The sequence below is a fragment of the Salmo salar genome, chromosome 09, assembly GCF_965601325.2.
Source record: "Salmo salar chromosome 09, fSalSal1, whole genome shotgun sequence".
Taxonomy (NCBI): Eukaryota; Metazoa; Chordata; class Actinopteri; order Salmoniformes; family Salmonidae; genus Salmo; species Salmo salar.
Genome location: NC_138299.1, coordinates 83,262,010 through 83,274,548, shown reverse-complemented (window position 1 = coordinate 83,274,548; position 12,539 = coordinate 83,262,010). Strand labels below are relative to the sequence as shown.

At 48.9% G+C, this 12,539-nt stretch overlaps 1 protein-coding gene across 2 annotated transcripts in view; it reads left to right on the top strand.

Moving 5' to 3' along the window:
- The window catches only part of LOC106611978 (fibroblast growth factor receptor-like 1), a 46,614-nt gene that overhangs the window by 11,518 nt on the left and 22,557 nt on the right, over window positions 1-12,539 (top strand). For both annotated transcript variants that reach the window (XM_082955996.1, XM_082955995.1), the window contains exon 4: window positions 9,033-9,305. In XM_082955996.1, coding sequence (XP_082812122.1) covers window positions 9,033-9,305 — 273 coding nt within the window. The remainder of the gene's footprint in view (window positions 1-9,032; window positions 9,306-12,539) is intronic.

Genomic DNA, 12,539 nt, shown 5'->3' with positions numbered 1-12,539 from the left:
GGAAACGGACAGCTTGGCTGATGCTCCTGACTGTGTTCTCTGGCTCCATAAAGCTAGTGCTCCGTACAGCTAGTGCTCCGTACAGCTAGTGCTCCGTACTGCTAGTGCTCCGTACAGCTAGTGCTCCGTACAGCTAGTGCTCCGTACAGCTAGTGCTCGTTAACCAACACATTTTCATTAGGGAGAAGCCTTCTTATTAGATTGGAACATGATGTTCATTGGGGCAGATCTCACAGTGTGTGAAGCACACACCAATGTGTTAACGTCCGGCTCTTACCAGTCCACATGAATTCAGCTTGCCAAACCCCATATTGTATCTCTCACTCCATCTTTTTTCAATTCCACAGGAGAATTGTTTTGAAGTAGGTCCCAGTTTTCTTTGTTGTTCTGATCTCTGTTAAGCGTGCACACTTAAAACAAGTCTGTGGTGTTTCGCGTGAGGGGAAAGGAACTTAACGTAAACAAGCCAGTTAATGAGCAGCATTTGGTTTGAAGCATATTGCTCAAGCATGGCTATTTGAGAAGTGTTGGTATTTATAGAAGAGACATTAAAACACGAAGGAAGGAGAGCGGCTGGTGTTCAAACATTCCCTGGTTTAGATAAAGGCCCCCACTCTGCTGGAGGTCAGTGGGGTGTCATCCTGAGGGTGCCCTGGGTGTGCTCTTTACCTGCCTGAGCCCAAAGCTGCACTGTTTGCACAGGTGGGAGAGGGTACCTTGGAGTGAATGAGAGATTGGAAAGCCACTGTCATCCCTCCCTCCATTGTTCACTCCATTCCCGTGGATTTAGCTTGTCGGAGCAGCGCACTGGTACAAGACCAGGCTGAGTGTTCGTCACGACCAATTTGTTCTCATGTGGGGCCCCTCCTCCTAATGGAAGCTTTCTTTGTGGCAGTCTCTTTGTCCCATGGTAAAGGTGGGATTACACAGCCTTTAACCAGGAGGATTACAGGAGCCTACCAACCAGCACCACTCCTCATAGCCCTACAATCTAGGCTTTTAAAATGTCACAGAAAAGACGCTGTGAATATGCCCATTCTGTGCGTTTGTCCCATTGACTCAGGGCGGCTTCTCTGTAGAATCCTGTGGTTTTCTCAGAACACCAACATTCCAGGCATTTAGAACCTGTGGCTCAACGGAAGGACCTCCTTAATGGCTTTCATCCCTACTCTGCTGCTTCACCCATTCAATGGCAGCTAGAGCCCACTACTGCCTGGCCCTGGTTCAATGCCGTAGGTCACACAATGTTATGGGACTAAGCAGCACAGAAAACATGATCCCCAACAGTCTGCTACCATACATAGAGCTCACAGTGCTAATGAAAGGCCCCCCTGATGAAAGAGAGAGAGGGAGCGCCCATCCGGCCCCCCTGATGAAAGAGAGAGAGGGAGCGCCCACCCAGCCCCCTGATGAAAGAGAGAGAGGGAGCGCCCACCCGGCCCCCCTGATGAAAGAGAGAGAGAGGGAGCGCCCACCCGGCCCCCCTGATGAAAGAGAGAGAGAGGGAGCGCCCACCCAGCCCCCCTGATGAAAGAGAGAGAGAGGGAGCGCCCACCCAGCCCCCCTGATGAAAGAGAGAGAGAGGGAGCGCCCACCCGGCCCCCCTGATGAAAGAGAGAGAGGGAGCGCCCACCCGGCCCCCCTGATGAAAGAGAGAGAGGGAGCGCCCATCCGGCCCCCCTGATGAGAGAAAGGGAGCGCCCACCCGGCCCCCTGATGAAAGAGAGAGAGGGAGCGCCCATCCGGCCCCCCTGATGAAAGAGAGAGAGAGGGAGCGCCCATCCGGCCACACTGTGATTCTACAGCAGCAGCAGGTTTGTGTAAAGCAGTAGTGGTCTGGCCCTCCCTGGCCCTATGCTACACGCTCTTGTCTGGGTGATTTTGTTATGCAGCCCTGCCCTGCCCTCCCTCCCTGCCTTGCCCTCCCTGCCCTCCCCTCTCTCCCTGCCTTGTCCTCCCTGCCCTCCATTCCCTGCCCTCCCTCCCTGCCTGCCTACCTTGCCCTCCTTGCCCTCGCTGCCCTCCCCTCTCTCCCTGCCCTCCCCTCTCTCCCTGCCTAGTCCTCCCTGCTCTGCCCTCCATCCCTCCCTGACCTCTCTCCCTGCCCTCCATGCTCTGCCCTCCATCCCTCTATCCCTCCCTGACCTCTCTCCCTGCCCTCCATGCTCTGCCCTCCATCCATCCATCCATCCCTCCCTCCCTCCCTCCCTCCCTGCCCTAACCTCCCTGCCTTGCCCTCTGCTACACGCTCTTGTCTGGGTGATTGTTATCCAAGCCACCCTGCCCTCCCTCCCTCCCTGCCTTGCCCTCACTCACTCCCTGCCCAAGCAGCCCTGCCCTGCCCTGCCCAGCCCTCCCTCCCTCCCTGCCCTGCCCTGCCCTGCCCTGCCCTGCCCTGCCCTGCCCTGCCCCTGCCTTGCCCTCCCTCCCCCTCCCTCCCTCCCTCCTCCTCCCTCCCTCCCTCCCTGCCCTGCCCTCCCTACCTAGTCTGCTCTAGCACGCACATCACGCAGTGACAGACAGACCAGCAGCCTCAGCGGTAGCAAGCTGTGTCTGTGAGTGTGGGACACAGCTGAACATGTAAACAAGAAATACTGTGTAGAGCCAGAGCCAAACCAGGATTAGGAGCCTGGCATGAGACACGAGCTGTCTGTCGGTGTGGACTGTTGACTCAAAGGGTTGTGCTTAATAAGCAGGTGCTCATTACTTCTGATGGGGCCGGCGTTCTACAACATTACCCAGAATCCCTGTGGAGCTGTGACTCTGTTTATGAGGGCAAAATTGGCGCATTGTTGCCCTTCCCTGTGGTCTGAGATGCTGGTGGTCCACCCTGTGTGTGAACAGATACATGCAGTCCCATACACCTCCACTGGGTGACTACAGGCCAGGGCTGTGGGTTGGGTCCTCTTACCTTCATAACATTGTGCCCAGATCTGAAACAACAGAACTATGGAACCTGAGCCTCCAGGCCTCAGACAGAGTGTGTAGATAGAGTGCCCAGTCCCCACCACTCCTTCCTGTGACTCACATAAATTCCATTCACGCTGAAAGGAGAGAATGACATTTACATCTGCTCCAGTGAGTGTGTTAGGACCGGTGGTATGGAGAGGGGAGTCAGAGGTGTGTACATCATTGCCCCCATGCCCATACTACACAATCACCCACCCACCTCCCCACATGGGCCCGATGTCAGGGCGAACAGATCAGGCCTTGTGCCCTCGCCAGCTTCTGCCATGGTGGAGGTGGAGCGAGCATAGCATTTGCTCCAACATGCCAGAGCTAAAAAGAGGCAGACACTTGACATCACCCTCCAGAAATGTAAAATGGTTTGAATTTAAGGAATGACCAGGTTTCTGTGTGTTTTTCTATGAAGGTAGGGGCTGCGAGTGTTCTTCCAAGATTCCAAGACGCAGTTCTATGGTGTCTGTCTGAGAGACAGCTGGAGGCTTGGATGGGCTCTAGCGGGGTGAGGTGGATGGAGGGAGGGAGAGGGAACCAATGAAAGCCAGTGTAATGACAGACACACACTCTGCTGTCCATTTACAGCCACGGCTGTAGCACTATGGTCAACTCCAGCTTGTCTCAAAACACCTCTAGGTGGAGTGTTGGAAGAGTCTGAGTAAAATGACACTGAAGTGACCTGCCCTCTACTCAAATGTGTGACCCCACCATGAAATCATCATGGGATTGAGATGATGTCTTGGATGTGCAGAGTTACACTGAACAAAAGCATAAACGCAACATGTAAAGTGTTGGTCCCATGTTTCATTAACTGAAATAAAAGATCCCAGAAATGTTCCATATGCACAAAAAGCTTATTCCTCTAAAATGTTGGGCACAAATTGATTTACATTCCTGTTAGTGAGCATTTCTCCTTTGCTAAGACAATCCATCCACCTGACATGTGTGGCATATCAATAAACTTATTAAACAGCGTGATCATTACACAGGTGCACCTTGTGCTGGGGATAATAAAAGGCCACTCTAAAATGTGCAGTTTTGTCACACAACACAATGTCACAGATGTTTCAAGTTTTGATGGAGTGTGCAATTGGCATGCTGACTGCAGGAATGTCCACCAGAGCTGTTGCCAGATAATTTAATGTTAATTTCTCTACCATAAGCCACCTTCAACGTGGTTTTTGAGAATTTGGCAGTCCGTCCAACCAGCCTCACAACCGCAGACCACGTGTAACCACGCCAGCCCAGGACCTCAACATCTGGCTTTTTCACCTGCGGTATCGTCTGAGACCCGCCACCTGAACAGCTGATGAAACTATCACCAGGGTCGTGACCTGACTGCAGTTCGGCGTTGTCACCGACTTCAGTGGACAAATGCTCACCTTCGATGGCCACTGGCACACTGGAGAAGTGTGCTCTTCACAGATGAATCCCGGTTTCAACTGTACCGGGCAGATGGCAGACTGTATGGCGTCATGTGGGCGAGCGGTTTGCTGATGTCAACGTTGTGAACAGAGTGCCCCATGGCGGCGGTGGGGTTATGGTATGGGTAGGCATAAGCTACGGACCAAGAACACAATTGCATTTTATCGATGACAATTTGAATGCACAGAGATATCGTGACGAGATCCTGAGGCCCATTGTCGTGCCATTCATCCGCCACCATCACCTCATGTTTCAGCATGATAATGCACGGCCCCATGTCGCAAGGATCTGTACACAGTTCTTCCACGGCCTGCATACTCACAAGACATGTCACCCATTGAGCATGTTTGGGATGCTCTAGATTGACGTGTACGATAGCGTGTTCCAGTTCCCGCCAATATCCAGAAACTTTGCACAGTCATAGAAGAGGAGTGGGACAACATTCCATAGGTCACAATCAACAGCATGATCAACTCTATGCAAGGAGATGTGTTGCGCTGAATGAGGCAAATAGTGGTCAAACCAGATACTGACTGATTTTCTGATTATTTTTAAGGTATCTGTGACCAACAGATGCATATCTGTATTCACGGTCATGTGAAATCCATAGATTAGGGCCTAATGAATTGATTTAAATGGACTTGATATCCTTATATGAACCGTAAAATCAGTCAAATCTTTGAAATTGTTGCATGCTGCGTTTATATATTTTTTCAGTGTAATTGATGAAGTGTTGTGTGGCTCCTAGGATGACAGGATGGATTAGCACCTAGCTGCTCCTCTATAGACTAACAGCTGGACCTGGGACAGAACAGGAGAGGAGACACAAACAAGATTTAAGGGAAGACAGAAGACACAAGGATGAGGGTTTTCAGGATTTAGCAAGTATTCAGGTAGATGTCACTCAACTGAGAAAGGGATCAGAGTGAGTAATGGGAAGAAGAGATGGGACCCTACCATCATAAATAGCCTGACCAAAAATTTGCCTAAGTAATGGGCCAAAGTTATTAGATATGAAGGTAGCAGGCCTGCATGCAGGGATGACCACTAGTGAGGAGTGACTGACTGGGTGTTTGATTGAGGAGTGGGAGTGACATACACCGGGGTGAACCAGAGGTAGACAGGGGGATTGTTTACCTAGCTCTGTTGACCAAGCCCTCTTATTGTTGTCTTTGACTCATATTCCTATACATTACCATGTCACGCATCAGGCCAATGGTGTAATCTCTCACCGGTGATCTGGAACCTGAATTCCACACACTAGACTGAGACCTGGCGCTGTTTGGTCTAACCGTCCTATCAGTGAAGGCAAACATTACATTAGGCCTCTCTGCCTAGCCCCCCCCCCCCCCCCCCCCCCAAGCCAGGATATGGGCACAGAGATAAGCAGGGTTGCTCTCTGAATGAGAAGAGATCAAACTCAAGATGGATGGCACCTTGGCAGGAACTCGTTTAAAGGCTGCCTATCTTCTGCCTGATAACATTGTATCAGCACTGTGGTGTTTGACTTCTCTCCTTGCTTTCCGTTGAAAGCTGCACATATACTTGCAATGTCTCTTCTTATGAATCCAGCTGTAATAGTATCATCCACCAGCCTGTCTGGACACCACCCCAGAAGAGCTTCGTTCAACATGATCTTTTGATGAACTGTCCTTTGATGGAAGTTATTGCCCTCCCTTGTTCTAGTCTGAAGGACACATGTTCAGTAGTCCTTCGCGATGAGCATGTGGCGATCTGCATGTGTCCATTCTACTCTACTCACAGCAACAAGCAGGTTCCTCCAATATCTTCCTTCCAATCTCTCTCTCTCTCCCTCTCTTTCTCTCGCTCTCTCTCCCCCCTCTGTTGATCTCTCTTGCTCTCACTCTCGCTCCTGCTCTCTCTCTCTTTCTCTGTTTCTCTCTCTATCTCTCCCCCTCATCTCAAAGCCCTGCTACTTCCTTAACCATAATAATTTATCCAGGCAGAGCGCTGTCGAGGTCCGTTTGAAGCTCTCCGTATGACACCAGCCCAGCGCCTTCCTCCTGACTCTGGTGAGGCCGCCCCAGCTTCAAAGCTCCTCCGGGGCTGCGGCTCGGGGGCGGCCTCCCTTTCCCATAAATCCTCCCTGAAATCAAAAACCCCTATCAAAATGTCTAAAACAGAGTGGGCCACGAGGGTACAAGCACAGTGGAGCTTTAAAGTGATCCCTGGTTATCCATAGGTTAGGCGACCTCCTTCTGTCTTACACAGATTAAATGTCTTGGATGGTTCCAGCTGTTGTGGAATCTCCTGCACTGAAATCCCTCTGACAACCAGACCAGTAACAGTTTCACCACTGCACTGAGGACGTCATGCCTTTCCTCTTTGTTTTTATTGCTGCCGTTACCTGTCTGGATCAATAGGATTCATAGGCCTACATTCCTAGTGGTGGAAGCAGGAATGTTGTTTGCTGTAGATTGTGGCACTGTGAGGTCTGTCAGGATGTCCCATCTGCTGATGGAGTGAGTATCACTCTCAGCTCAACAGCAGCTCTGTCTGTGTCTCCCCTAAACTTAGATTTAAAAAAAAAACACTGAATGGGGAAGACTTTCAAACTTTACAAGACAAATTAGGAAAAAAGTCTGACATTAATTTCAGATCAATGCTGCTATACATCTGTTTGTGTGCTTGTCACTCCCCGTTTCTTCCACACTTGGCCCTCCCTGTCATTGTTGGACAGAGAACACACTGCAGGGTTCAGAAGGCAGGACAGAGAACACACTGCAGGGTTCAGAAGGCAGGACAGAGAACACACTGCAGGGTTCAGAAGGCAGGACAGAGAACACACTGCAGGGTTCAGAAGGCAGGACAGAGAACACACTGCAGGGTTCAGAAGGCAGGACAGAGAACACACTGCAGGGTTCAGAAGGCAGGACAGAGAACACACTGCAGGGTTCAGAAGGCAGGACAGAGAACACACTGCAGGGTTCAGAAGGCAGGTGTAGGACTTGGTGGGATGTACCAGGCAGGGTGTTTATTACACTTCAATAGGGAGGAGGGAGGCTGTTTATGTTGTTTCCGGAGCTGGAACATGAGTCTAGGAGCATGGGTCTAGGAGCAGGGGTCTAGGAGCAGGGGTCTAGGAGCATGGGTCTAGGAGCAGGGGTCTAGGAGCAGGGGTCTAGGAGCAGGGGTCTAGGAGCATGGGTCTAGGAGCATGGGTCTAGGAGCAGGGGTCTAGGAGCATGGGTCTAGGAGCAGGGGTCTAGGAGCATGGGTCTAGGAGCAGGGGTCTAGGAGCATGGGTCTAGGAGCAGGGGTCTAGGAGCAGGGGTCTAGGAGCAGGGGTCTATAGACGGAAAGAGCTGCCTCTATGGAGCCAATGGTCAGTCAGGTACCTCTCGGTCTCAGTCCAGCTGGAGCATCTCAACAAGACTACATCTCCTACTGCAGGGTTGCTCAACAGGTGGTTTTAGCAGCAGCAGCGTGTGTGTGTGTGTGGTGTGTGTGTGTGTGTGTGTGTGTGTGTGTGTGTGTGTGTGGGTGTGTGTGTGTGTGTCCAACCAGACACCACCATGACGGGACCAACCAGACTGACTGACAGACCCTCTCTACTCTCCTCCTCCTCTCCTGTCTTTTATTCCACCTCTCGCCGGTTGGTGTGTGATTGTGAGCAGGCTGGTGGATCAGATCGGGGAGAAGGAAGGCTCTTTACTTCAGCCTCTTGGTCTCACTCTCATCTGGTGCTGCCTGATTTACTGGCAGCCAGGCTGTTTTAATGAGGCCTCCATGAATCCACCCAGATAATTGCCAGGCTGTTTCAATATTTCAACTAACAATACTAAGTCGTATCTTACCATTTGAATGTCTTGAAGCCAACTGTTTTCCCAGTAAGGTGAATTAGTGGTCAATGTAATGATTTGTTTATGACAGAATGCTGTGTTAACATTCAAACCTGCGAATGAATAAAATGTTTCATATGATAGACAGAGTATTTTTTTTTACAAGGTTCAGTAAAACATCTTTGTGTGTTTTGAATTAAGCAGCAAATGAAGTGTACAGTACTGACTATTCTTGAATGGTGGAATTATATTCAGTTGATATAAATGACTTAGCCAGCAAATACACAAGGCCCATTGATACAATAACATGGAAATGGAATGAAAAGTTGTGTGAAATAAGAAAGGAAACTATGCTATGACTCCAAAGACAATCCTCAATTTATGAATAGAGCAGCTTGTCCAGCTTCATAGCAAATGGAGCATGATTCAACCATGGATCCTGTCCACTGCAGGCTACTGTATAATACCCATGAGCAGAACTTTACTATGTCTTACCAGGTGCCCAGGTCTGGCGACTAACTCTGATGAATAAGTCATAAAAGTATTAGCTGTAAACTGATATTAAATTATTACGTTTGTTTGTGAATATACTCCATAACAACTTGATCAATCAGCGAATCAATCAAATGTATTTTAAAAAGCAATTTTTACATCAGCAGTTGTCAAAGTGCTTTACAGATACTCAGCCTAAAACCCCAAAGAGCAAGCAATGCAGAGGCAGAAGCCCGGTGGATCCAATATGACACAGGTTTTTTATTTAGAAAGGAAAGCTGTAGAGAAAAAAATTGTTTGTGGAACCCGAACAATGACCATACTCTGCCCATCTCTCTCTGCTCCTTCCAGGTCCACCGTGGGTGAGTCGTCAGGTGGAGGAGCGTCAGACGGCCAGGCTGGGGCGGACGGTGCGGCTTGCGTGCCCCGTAGAGGGTGACCCTCCTCCCCTGGTGCTGTGGGTGAAGGATGGGCGTAACGTCCACCCAGGCTGGAGCCGCTACCGGGTGCTAAAAAAGAGCCTGAAGATCAAAGAGGTGGAGCTGGGGGACGCGGGGGTGTACATGTGCCGCGTCACCAACGGCTTCGGAAGTATCACTCTCAACTACACCCTCATCGTCATGGGTAAGGCCAGGGAGGGACTGACTTCATCTATAGTCAGTGCACACCCTTGTAATTCGTACACATACTGTAAATACAAATATTACATAGACACGTCATGCTTTATGTTCCAATTATCTTCAACTCCTTTAACTCCTTTCATATCAAACCTCAGGAGAACATTACAGAACCCCAGCGGCTCCTCCGTCAGGTTTCATATCAAACCTCAGGAGAACATTACAGAACCCCAGCGGCTCCTCCGTCAGGTTTCATATCAAACCTCAGGAGAACATTACAGAACCCCAGCGGCTCCTCCGTCAGGTTTCATATCAAACCTCAGGAGATCAAAGAGAGGCTTCTTTATGTGCTTCTCCTGTCACACTGCACACAGGTACTTGTTTATAGTGCCAGTAACTTCATCCAGTGTTCCTTATTTTATACGCACTGTCGGGGGTTTCACCCCCCTCTGACACAATGAGAAATTAATTTAAGAACGAATGCAGTAAAGGAGTATGTGGCGTGTGTATCAGTGTGTGAGGTTGTGTGGTAAAAAAGTGAACTCTGGAAAGTGATTGGAGGGGGTGGGGGGGTGTAGAGGGTTGTGGAAGGTGCACCACTAGATGACCTGCACCACTAGATGACCAGCACCACTAGATGACCTGCACCACTAGATGACCTGCACCACTAGATGACCTGCACCACTAGATGACCTGCATCACTAGATGACCTGCATCACTAGATGACCAGAACCACTAGATGACCTGCATCACTAGATGACCAGCACCACTAGATGACCAGCACCACTAGATGACCAGCACCACTAGATGACCTGCACCACTAGATGACCAGCACCACTAGATGACCTGCATCACTAGATGACCTGCACCACTAGATGACCAGCACCACTAGATGACCAGCACCACTAGATGACCTGCACCACTAGATGACCAGCACCACTAGATGACCTGCACCACTAGATGACCAGCACCACTAGATGACCAGCACCACTAGATGACCAGCACCACTAGATGACCAGCACCACTAGATGACCTGCACCACTAGATGACCTGCACCACTAGATGACCTGCACCACTAGATGACCAGCACCACTAGATGACCAGCACCACTAGATGACCTGCACCACTAGATGACCTGCACCACTAGATGACCTGCATCACTAGATGACCTGCACCACTAGATGATCTGCATCAAATAATATACAATTGTATTGGTCACACACACGTTTAACAGATGGTATTGTGGGTGTAGCAAAATGCTTGTGTTTCTAGCGCCAACGGTGCAGTAATATCTAACAAGTAATATCTTACAGAACCCCAATACACACAAATCCAAAGTAAAGGAATGGAATAAAGAATATATAAATATTTGGACGAGCAATGTCAGAGCAGCATAGACTAAAACACAGTAGAATAGAATACAATACAATATGTATATATGAGATTAATAATGCAAAATATGTAAACATTATTAAAGTGACTAGTGTTCCATTATTAAAGTGATTTCAAGTCTATGTATATAGGGCAGCAGCCTCTAATGTGCTATTGATGGCTATTTAACTTTTTAAGGCTGGGGGCAGTATCCTGAATTCCGGATGACTGACGTGCCCAAAGTAAACTGCCTGTTACTCAAGCCCAGAAGCTAGGATATGCATAGGATGGAAAACACTCAGAAGTTTCTAAAACTGTTAAAATAATGTCTGTGAGTATAACAGAACTGATATGGCAGGCGAAAACCCGAGGAGAATCCATCCAGAATTTTTTTGTTGAGGTCACAGGACATTTCAATGCAAGTCTATGGGATATTCAAAATAATTCCTCCCAGATTGCAGTTCCTATGGCTTCCACTAGATGTCAACAGTCTTAGAAAGGTTTTCAGGCTTGTTTTTTGAAAAACGAACGAGTAGTTGTAGTTTTTCCAAGGTGTCTCTCATTAGAAAAGTAGTCTTGTTGCCCGCGTGAATGTCTTAAATTTGATTGTTTGTTTAGATATTAGAATACCTGAGGATTAATTAGAAACAAATTTGACTTGTTTAGACGAACTTTAATGGTAACTTTTTGAATTAGTTTGTATGCATGTTGAACGAGTGGATTACTGAATCAAGCGCACCAACTGAACGGACATTTTTGGGATATAAAGAAGGACTTTATTGAATAAATCAACCATTTGTTGTGTAGCTGGGACCCTTGGGATTGCAAACAGAGGACGATATTCAAAGGTAAGTTATTTATTTTATCGCTATTTGTGATTTTGTGATGCCTGTGCTGGTTTGGAAAATAATTTTGGTGTGGGGCGCTGTCCTCAGATAATCGCATGGAATGCTTTCGCCGTAAAGCCTTTTTGAAATCTGGCAATGCGGTTGGATTAACAAGAAGTTAAGCTTTTAAATGATGTAAGACATTTGTATTTTCATGAATGTTTAATATTACGATATTTGTATTTTGAATTTCGCGCTCTGCAATTTCACCGGATGTTGTCGTAGTGGCACGCTCGCGGGACACCTAGCCCAAGCAGTCTGGTGGCCTTGAGATAGAAGCTGTTTTTCAGTCTCTCGGTCCCAGCTTTGATGCACCTGTACTGACCTCGCCTTCTGGATGATAGCGGGGTGAACAGGCAGTGGCGCGGTGTTTATTGTCCTTGATGATCTTTTTGGCGTTCCTGTGACATCGGGTGCTGTAGGTGTCCTGGAGGGCAGGCGGTGTGCCCCAGGTGATGCGTTGGGCAGACCGCACCACCCTCTGGAGAGCCCTGCGGTTGCGGGTGGTGCAGTTGCCGTACAAGGCTGTGATACAGCCGACAGGATGCTCTCAGTAGTGCATCTGTAAAAGTTTGTGAGAGTTTAGGTGCCACGCCACATTTCTTTAGCCTTCTGAGGTTGAAGAGGCGCTGTTGCGCCTTCTTCACTTCACTGTCTGTGTGGGTGGACCATTTCAGTTTGTCAGTGATGTGTACGCTGAAGCTTTCCACCTCCACTGCGGTCACGTCAATGTGGATAGGCGGGTGCTACCTTTGCTGTTTCTTGAAGTCCTCGATCAGCCAATTTGTTTTGTTGACGTTGAGTGAGAGGTTATTTTCCTGGCACCACACTCCCAGGGCCCTCACCTCCTCCCTGTAGGCTGTCTCGTCATTGTTGGTAATTAGGCCTACTACTGTTGTGTCGTCTGCAAACTTGATGATTGAGTTGGAGGCATGCGTGTCCACGCAGTCATGGGTGAACAGGGAGTACAGGAGGGGGCTGAG